Source organism: Cornus florida, unplaced genomic scaffold, assembly GCF_030987335.1.
Source record: "Cornus florida cultivar Cherokee Brave unplaced genomic scaffold, ASM3098733v1 CherokeeBrave_3.0.0_Hap2_Chr03, whole genome shotgun sequence".
Taxonomy (NCBI): Eukaryota; Viridiplantae; Streptophyta; class Magnoliopsida; order Cornales; family Cornaceae; genus Cornus; species Cornus florida.
Window position 1 is genome coordinate 42,224,198 of NW_026775573.1, and position 10,554 is coordinate 42,234,751.

Below are 10,554 nucleotides of genomic sequence, written 5' to 3' on the forward strand. Positions count from 1 at the left end.
AGCCCCTAAATATACGTATGTTAAGGCCTAAAGTACTTCTATCCATTGTTAGACCGATTTATGTTTAATGTATGTTTATAGGTACTTTCCTACATAAACGGTTAAAACCGAGACTTTATAATGAAAAGACTGATATCGAAGCTTACAGAGTCGGTGCCGGTCTATTAGAGTAAGCCGAGAGCTTAAATGGTGAAGTTTGGAAGAATTCAGATCCAAAGCTCGAGCCCAAGTCTTAAGGCTCGAGCCCTGTAACAAAAAGAAGAAAAATCAACAAGGCATTGAAGCTCGAGCCTTGTACCTTTAAAGCTCGAGCCCTACTCAGTGGTGCTCGAGCCTAACCTTAGGGTGCTCGAGTCTTGGCCCTCAAGCTCGAGCACAAGGCATCGGAATTTAAAGAGTTGATTTAATAGAAGAACTAAACTCCTAGGGCCTCGTGCCAGACCTCAAGGATCGAGCACCGTCATCCAAAGCTCGAGCCTTGAGTACCCACAGCTCAAGCTTGGTACCTAGAGCTCGAGCCCATGAAGCTTGGATCGAGCAATGTTAAAAGAGATGAATCAAAAAATATTCTAAGTGTTAAAGGAAAAGATGCTTCAGAAAATAGTTAAAGAAATTTGGCCAAGTGTAAAAGTGAAGATCGAACACCATTCCTTGAAGCTCGAACACCATTCCTTGAAGCTCGAGCACCATTCCTTGAAGCTCGAGCAATAACTCAATGAAGCTCGAGCCTTGTTTCCAAAGCTCGAGCCCACACCTCAAAGCACGAGCTCTACTTTCTAAAGCTCGAGCCTTCTATAACAGATTTGATTTAAGTTATGGGATTATTCTTTTTACTATCATATCTCATCCCTGATTAGCCAGAAGACCTAAAAGCCCACAAGACCTTTATTTTCTTCTATAAAAAAAGGTACAGGCCTTGGTAGAAGAAGTTCCTTTTTCACGTATTACTCAAAAGGCTGATACTGTGGTGGCGGCTTTTAGGGTTTCCATAACCTTAGAAGGTGAAGATCCTGAGAAGAGAATGTGAGATATATATTTTATAACTAGCAAATTTCGTTGTCAAAATAAGTCCGATCGAGTTGTAATTTTTCTATTCAAAATTTTAAAGATTGAAGAACGGATGTGGAGTTGAAGAATTTCAAGTGTTCATGATATACTACACTTTGAGATGATGAGAACAATGCTCTAAGAAGTTTTGAGAGGTAGTGAGAACATCTAGGAAGGGTTTTGGAAGGTTCGGATCAAGTTTTTACATTCTATCCATCTTGAACTGGTTTAGGATTTATTGAACAGGTTCAACATCAGAAGAATTACCAAAATTTCAAGACTGGCCATCTTGAACCAGTTCAAGGGGGCTGAACCAGTTCAAGAATTCGAGTAATTCTTTACTGGTCATCTTGAACCGGTTCAGCCCCTCGAATAGGTTCAAGAACTCCGTGATGCATCAGGTTTCTAAGTTTCCTTCTTTTGATGTTTCCTTTTTGATCCCAACTTCCTTCAAGTCTTATGCATGAAATTTATCATATTTTTTGAGGGATTATGATTGTCTAAACTCTATATAAACCTTATCATACACATTAGGTGATTCACGGCTTTAGGGAAAATCAATTCCATATTTTGGTAAAGCCTTTAGAGAGAAAAAAAATTCAGAAAATCAAATCTGATTATTTTGAATTTAATTTTGAGAGCACACATATATATTCATGAGTGATTTAGTTGTGTTGTTCTCTATCTCATTGGAATTGGAGCTATATTGAAGATACAGAGATTCCAGATGATCAGTAGGATTTAATTCTTCTACTGAGTTCAGATCTTCAAGAACAGAAGTAAAAACAATCACACTTTGAAAGGGTTGGAGCATTCGTGGAGTGCTATCTGATCTACCTGCTATTCTTCTACAAATATCGAGTGTAAGTCTAAGGTCAAGTTGCTATTGGATGGGGATTCGCAAGGCCAGAGGATCGTCAGCAGTTGGTGTTGGGTAGAACGATAGGGTGTGAGCCAGAGTCAAAGTTCGGTATACTTTGTTTCAAGCATAGTGGATTGGTTTACTTTGGACTGCACAGTCCATGAGGTTTTCCCATAATAGTTGATGTACTTTATCAACTGGGGTTTCCTCGCTTAAATCCTGGTGCAATCTCTCTATCTCTAAACTTGTTTTACTTTTCATATATTTGTGATTGTGGATGTTTTCATCGAATATGTAATTTAAATCAATCATAAATTAAGCAAGTTGACCTAATAATCAGATCTAGGTCGTTAAAGGAGTGAATCACAATTAAAATCAACTGACTGTTTCCGCACCCCCGCGTAACACTATTTTCCCAATTTGGTATCAGAGAGGGTAACTTGATATATTGAGTTGATCATAGTTGTTGATTAATTGTTGATTTTTGCATCATGTCTAAAAATCCATCTATTGATGTATTGCCTTTACCTCCTGTTTTTGATTCTGTCACAAGCATGCAATTTGAGTGGTCAAAGTTTAAAAAGGATTTTGAAAAATTGTTAGAGAAATTGAATCTTACAAAACTTGATAGAGATATTTATAAGTTAGAAGTTTTTATCTCTAATAAGAATTTGGAAGAAATTAGCCATAAGAATTTGAATCTTCTTTATAAAATTGATTTTTTGGAAAAGGAGCTTACGAAGGTAAATTTGTTTAATAAATTACTGGAACATAAAATTGATAATTTGAGTAGTGAATTTGTTAAATCAAAATAGTCTTTTCAGGAAGTTGATATTGACACTTGCAAAATTGATAAGTTGAAATGAGTGGTTGAGAATATTAGTAGTAACAAAGAATTGGTATTAACTTTAAAGGATTTGTATTTTCAAAAATCTAAAGATGTTTTTGTGAAAGTTGAAACCAAGCCTTGTGTTATTTCTAGTTCTACCAAACTTATTTCAACATGTCATTTTTGTGGTGAAAAGGGACATATCAAGTATAAGTGTCAGAAAAGAAAAATTAAACTAGGAAAGAAATTGAAAAATCTAGAGAGTTCAAATTTGAGGCAGAAGAGGATTAGGTCTGTTGAGCCTTGTGATACTTTGCCTAGAACAATAGGTATATCATTACATAATGAATCAAAAATTGTTTAGGTAACGAAATAGAATTTCAAATGCCTTGCCATGCACACAACACTTCGAGTACTTGGTCCATGTGGTTGGTACTTTGATAATGGTTGCTCTAGGCATATGACAGGGGATAGAACATTGTTTACCACTTTTAAGGAATGCTTAGTTGGTACTGTTACTTTTGGTGATGGTAAGGGTTCAACTATAAGTTGTAAAGATAAGATCAAATTTCCAGGAATTGGGGAGTTAAAAAATGTTCTATATATTGAAGGTTTAGCTACTAATCTGTTGAGTATTAGTTAAATTTGTGATGAGGAGTTTCAAGTCAATTTTACTCAACGAAGGTGTTTTGTAACAATGAAAAAGGTGAATGCATCTTGGAAGGAACTAGAACTTCTGATAATTGCTATGTCGTGTTTTTAGATCCTTCACTTATATGTTTTTTTGCAGTTACTGATGAGGCTGTTTTATGGCATAAAAGACTTGGACATGTGAATTTTAATGATTTTGTGAATTTTACTAATAATGATCTTGTTCGAGATTTGCCTAAATTGAAGATGCCTAAGAATGAAATATGTGGTCTATGTCAATTAGGAAAATAAACTAAAGTGTCACATAAAAGACTTATTCATAAAGTCACTTCTTGACCTTTAAAATTGATTCATATGGATTTGATGGGTCGTATAACACCTGATAGCATTGGAGGAAAAAGATATATGCTTGTTATGGTTGATGATTTTTTTAGATTTACTTTTATTGCATATTTGAGAGAAAAATCTGATACTTTTGTTAATTTCATGTCTATTTATCAACATATTCAAAATGAGAAGGGATATCGAATTAATAGAATTAGAAGCGACAATGGAGGAGAATTCGAACCTAAGAAGTTTATTGAATATTGTGATAAGAATGACATTAAGCATGAATTTTCAGCACCTAAAACACCACAATAGAATGATGTAGTGGAAAAGAACAATAGGACAATCCTAGAAATGGCTCGTACTATGCTTCATGAGAATAAGACTGCTAGTCACTTTTGGGCTGAATCGAAAGAAGTTTATGTTGCACAACCAAAAGGTTTTATTGATCCACATAATCCTGATTTCATGTTTCATCTTAAAAATTAAGGCTCTTTATGGTTTAAAGCAAGCACCTAGAGCATGGTAAGAGAAGTTAACTTCTTATCTAATACACAAGGGTTTCAGAAGAGGAGGAGCTGATAAAAAATATTTCTTTTCAGGAAAGGAAAAGATTTTCTTGTTGCTCAAATATATGTGGATAATATTGTTTTTGGTGCTACATGTAATAATCTTGTTCATACTTTTTCTAAAGATATGAGTAAAAGTTTTGAAATGAGCATGGTTGGTGAACTGACTTTCTTTATAGGTCTCCAAGTGAAACAACTTGATAATGGGATTTTCATATCTCAATCAAAATATGCAAAGGAGCTAGTTAAGAAGTTTGGTATGAAAGATTCAAAGCATGTTCAAATTCCTATGAGTACTTCATCCAAATTGGATAGAGACTCTTATATTAACAAGGTTGATCATTTCTTGTATAGGATTATGATTGATAGCTTGTTATATGTGGTAGTAACTAGGCTAGATATTTCATTTAGTGTAGGTGTTTGTGCTAGGTATCAAGCTGATCTTAAAGAACAACACATTCTTGCAGTCAAATGCATTATTCGTTATGTCAATGGTACATTGAATTGTGGATTACGTTATTCTTCTGAGTCTAACTTTGAGATTGCAGGCTATACTAATGCTGATAGGGCTAGTAACAAGGATGATAGAAAGTGTACTTCAGGTGGTTGTTTCTATGTTGGTACTAACCTTGTTTCATGGTACAGCAAGAAGCAAAACTGCATATCTTTATCATCTTGTGAGGCTGAATACATTGCTGTTGGAAATTGTTGCACACAATTGCTTTGGATGAAATAAATGCTTTTGGATTATGGAGTTGATCAAGGTACTATTTCTATCTTTTGTGATAATACTACTATAATTAATATTTCAAAGAATCCAGTTTTGCATTCTAGATCTAAGTACATTGACATTTGACAGCACTTTCTTAGGAAACTTGTTGAACAAAATGTCATGTCTTTGGAAAAAGTGCATACTGATCATAATTTGGCTGATATTCTCACTATATCATTAGATGCTCATAAGTTTTCTCATTTTAGGAAATCTATTGGTGTCTGTTGTCTTGATTAGATGCATTGCAAAGTCATAGTCTAGAAAGGATTTTCATGCATATCTTGAGAGTCTAGATTATGTTTTTGGGAAGTTAAGCAAGCCATATCATTTGAGTATGTTGAACACAAGGAGTTTAATGACACATGGATTATCTGTGGAAAACATACAATGGCTATGAATTGATGAAATTGGTTTTACTTACTTATTTCGTATAGTAAATGAATTATAGATAGTACATTTACTTGAAATGTCATTGTTTTGGTCAAAGATAATGTTGATATGATTGATCATTGTCTTAGGATTTAAACTTGCTTTAGGTGTTTTAGACCAAAAGAGTGAAAAGAAAAAGAAAATTGAAAAATAGCTTGGAATGAAAAAGTTTTTGAAATAGAAAGAAAAAATTTGCTGTTTTGAAAAAGGTGAGATGGAAAAGGCTATCTTTAGGATTTGTCCGAAAGATACCTCGACTCGAAATAAATGGGTATAAGGGAAAGAGTTGGCTGCCCATAAGCATGAAAACCGCCAATGTGCAAAAAGAAAAATAGAGCACAAAGAGTTAAAAAAAAAAAAAAAAAAAAAAAAAAGTGTTTTGCACATGTTAATTGTTTGATTTCTAAGGATATGTGATATCATTGATTTATTATCTGAAATCTAAACAATTAACATATCATATGTTTTTGAAACTTGGCGGTGATTTTATTACACTTACTAAGTTTGTGGAACTTTATTGAATTGATCTTGGTTATTTTTGTTGATATATATAATCTTGTGGGGTCTAAATTCTCATTGGTTTCAATTTACAAGATTTATATGGTTAGTTGCTTATTACTTCTAGGATTTTTCTTCCTTGTGACCCTTGTTAATTTGTGATAAAAAGTGGGAGAGAGTTTAGAGTCTTATCATTCATGGGGAGATATAGATACTTTTGTATTAAGGGGGAGATATAGATACTTTTGCATTAAGGGGGAGAACTTTTTGCATTGAGAGGGAAAACCATTATTTATTGCATTACATTGCATTGATATTCAGGCATTATTAGCTTTGCTATTTTATGCTTGTGTTTATTTTGTTGATTGAGCTTCACGGGTAGTTGTGTTTAAGCTAATGTGCAGATTACAGGTTGCTACAATTGTTGAAGCTTCATAAGGTTCAAGAAAATTTCCGTGATTTTATTTCCTTTAACAATCATTGTAATTTACTTTCCTGCTTGGGTAGATTGCTGTATTGTTTTTAGGGTTTTGTCACGAAATTGCCAAAGAGGGAGATTGTGAGATATATATTTTATAATTGTCAAGTTTCGTTGTCAAAACAAGTCCGATCGAGTTGTAATTTTTCTATTCAAAATTTCGAAGATTGAAGATCGGATGCGGAATTGAAGAAGTTCAAGTGTTCATGATACACTACACTCTAAGACGATGAGAACAATGCTCTAAGAAGTTTTGAAAGGTAGTGAGAACATCTAGGAAGGGTTTTGGAAGGTTCAGATCAAGTTTTTAAATTTGGTCCATCTTGAGCTAATTCAAGATTTATCGAACAGGTTCAACATCAGCAGAATTACCAAAATTTCAAGACTGGCCATCTTGAACCAGTTCAAAGGGGCTGAACTGGTTCAAGAATTCGAGGAATTCTTTACTGGTCATCTTGAACTAGTTCAGCCCCTCTGAACTGGTTCAAGAAGTCCTAGATGCATCAGGTTTCCAAGTTTCCTTCTTCTGATGTTTCCTTTTTGATCCCAACTTCCTTTTAAGTCCTATGCACGAAATTTATCATATTTTCTGAGGGATTATGACTGTCTAAACTCTATATAAACCTTGTCATACACATTGGTTGATTCACGGCTTTAGGGAAAATCAATTCTATATTTTGATAAAGCCTTTAAAGAGAGAAAAATTCATAAAATCAAATCTGATTATTCTGAATTTATTTTTAAGAGCACACATATATGTTCATGAGTGATTTAGTTGAGTTGTTCTTTATCTCATCGAAATTGGAGCTATATTGAAGATACAGAGATTCCAGATGATCAGTAGGATTTAATTATTATACTGAGTTTAGATCTTGAAGAATAGAAGTAAAAGCAGTCACACTTTGAAAGGGTTAGAGCATTTGTGAAGTGCTGTTTGATCTACCTGCTACTCTTCTACAAATACCAAGTGTAAGTTTGAGGTCAAGTTGTTATTGGGCGGGGAGTTGCAAAGACAGAGGACTGTCAGCAGTTGGTGTTGGGTAGAACGATAAGGTGTGAGCTAGAGTAAAAGTTTGGTATACTTTGTTTCAAGCATAGTGGATTGGTTTACTTTGGACTGCACAGTCCACGAGGTTTTTCCTATAACAATTGATGTATTTTATTAGCTAGGGGTTCCTCGCTAAAATCCTGGTGCAATCTTTCTAACTCTAAACTTACTTTATTTTTCATATATTTGTGATTGTGGATGTTTTCATCGAACATATAATTTAAATCAATCATAAATTAAGCAAGTTGACCTAATAATCAGATCTAGGTCATTAAAGGAGTGAATCACAATTAAAATCAACTGACTGTTTCCATACCTTGCGTAACTCTATTTTCACATAGAAGTGCCGTCCGTGACGATGGAGATGACTACAACACAGATGATATTCAGCATTGTCATGAGTAGCTAATTCCTCTCTTAGGGCACTGATGTAACCCAATCTAGTACTATGGTTTGATTGTTTTAACTATGGGATATTTTTAACGTATATTGTGTTTTTTATTACATGACTATGAGCTATTGAGATAACTCAATTGGATTTAATGTTTTAAATAGTTTTCGACAAATTTCAGCTTATGCCAAATTTTTTAAAGATCTTTGCACCCTTAAGAGGAAAAACAAAAGCCAAGCACCAAGAAAAGTTATTTTAACCAAAAAAGTGAGCTTTATCTTGCAGCACAACACCCTCCCAAAATTCAAAGACCCCAGTTCACCAACCACTTCACGCACTATTGGTGATCATGTTTTCAATCGGGCTCTTTTGCATGTAGGAGCGAGTGTGAATCTTCTTCGCTATTCTGTTTATGTTCAATTGGGCTTAGGTGATTTGAATTCAACGCCGGTAGTTTTACAACTAGCCAACCGATCAATTAAGAAGCCCCGGGGTATCATTGAGGATGTTTTGATTAAAATTGACAAGTTTTTCTTCCCAGTTGACTTCGTTGTCATTGACACAGAGCCGGTCCCAAATCCTAAGAGCTAAATTCTCGTTATCCTTGGCTGTCCTTTCTTGGCTATCGCCAATTCTAACATCAATTGTAGAATGGGGATAATGAAGATTTCATTTGGTCACATGAAAGTGAAGTTGAACATTTTTAATCCAACCCCTAACTCTATGGACAAACATGAAGATATTTGTGTTGTTGAAAAATGCTTTCCAAATGAATTTGGAAAGAATGAGTCATTGCTCTGTGTTTAAAATCCAAATGGTTTGCCTTTGAAAGAGTTTTCAAAAGATGTTATTTTAAAGTCTAAGGTGGAATGGGCATGGAAGCCCTAAAGTTTTGTTGAACTAAAGCCATTGAAAGCACTTGAACTGTAATGACCCGGATTTTTCGGATAAATTTTTTCCGTGGATCTTTTCCTTTCTAAGTTCAGTTTCACGTTGCTTAGTGTCATCTCGAGTGCTCTGGAGTGATTTCCAAGACTCTTTTCTATGGATTGACAACTTCCTTTGAGGACCGAGTCGTTTCCACATTTTTCGTTTTTCGACACTATGCGCTATTTCGTCTTCTTCACTATTTTGTCTTTTCCCCGTTTGTCACTTTGTTTGCATTGAAGAGTATTGTTGTTAAATTTATATTCATGAGAGTATGTTTCTATATGAATATATTATTGGCTTGTGATTTCGTAGCATTATGGATATGAAATGCTTATTATGCAAAATTGAGAGTTATATTGCTATCTTGTTACTACGAATTGAGAGTTATATTGCTATCTTGTTACTGTGTATAAGTTGTTAACTTATTTATTTTGGAGTTGCTTGGGACATTGTTAAGCTGTGATGGCTAGGGTTTGGCTCTAGTACGGGGATAAGAGTCCTCTAAGTCAAAAGTTCGCGCGTTGGGTAGGCTGCCTGGGGGTTAGTAGCTCCAAATTAGCCCTATAGAGTTCGCGCGTTGGGTAGGCTGCCTGGGGGTTAGTAGCTCCAAATTTACCTTGTCTCGGCGGAAATCCGAGCCGTGATGTCCAAGTCACCCACTATTTGTTTTCGCGTTCAATTCCAAGTTGACAATCATGTTTACCTTGTTAACTTGTGGTTTTGGCTATTGGCGATTTTGATGTTGTTAAGTACATCCATACTAAATTGCTATATTTAGTTGATTTCACACTTTTAGATTTCTAGTTGATAACCTAGAGAATCTATGTCTTGATGTATGGTATTAGATATTCTAATTATGTTAAATTGTTATATTTAGTTGATGTTGCATTTTAGAGTTCAAGTTGATAACCTTGAGAATCTATATGTTGTTGCTTGTGTAAGCATGCTCCTATGTTGTTGTTTTGTGTAAGCATGAACCAATGTCGCAAAAATTGCGTGAATGAGGTGATTGATGCTAGAAATAATCTTAGGTAGGTAGGATGCTCCTTGAGTCTCACCTTTGACATAGACGTTAGTGGAATGAACCACAATGATTAAATCATGCAAACTTGTAAAACGTAGGTCGATGCATGCTCATTTCCTACGAGTAGCTTTATATTACTCACCCCTACGATACTGGGGCATATTTCAGGTATAAGAATAAAATTTGAGGTCTTCATTATGCTTGGATGGTTTATGGACTTGGAAACTTCCATTTTTGTGAAGGTTGGCTTGGAATGCCAATTATAGTCTTATATGTCAACATGTGTACATTTGATTCCTTATATGTAATGTGTATATGAGTACACTCTTTGTGATGTATTTGATATGTATGAGATGAGGCCAGAGGCCAATGACATGTAATTTGTATCCTATGTAAATTTTGACTTCATGGAATATTATGAAAGTATTGAAAAATATTAAGTTTTTGCTTCACCATGTTTGCATTGGGTGTGGGAATTCCATTTTGATTTTTCCATTAGCATTCATTAATCATGTATGAAGTATGGCCAAGGGCCAAACGGCATTTTGAAACCATCTCATGATTTTAAATTCCAAGTTTTCGTTTCAAGCTTCGTTTTTGGCATTTTGGCTGTTGGGGGGTCATATTTTGTATCGGCCATATTTTGGAGCGATGGGCCATTGTAGCATGTCTTACTAGGTAAGTTACGTTTGCGTGCAT

The 10,554-nt window shown here is 34.7% G+C and overlaps 1 protein-coding gene across 1 annotated transcript; it reads left to right on the forward strand.

The window, feature by feature from the left end:
• The first annotated feature begins 4,412 nt into the window (after positions 1–4,412).
• Positions 4,413–5,021, forward strand: LOC132301516 (secreted RxLR effector protein 161-like). The gene has a single exon (XM_059798765.1). The coding sequence runs from the start codon at positions 4,413–4,415 to the stop codon at positions 5,019–5,021; it is 609 nt and encodes a 202-aa protein (XP_059654748.1).
• Positions 5,022–10,554: the final 5,533 nt, after the last annotated feature.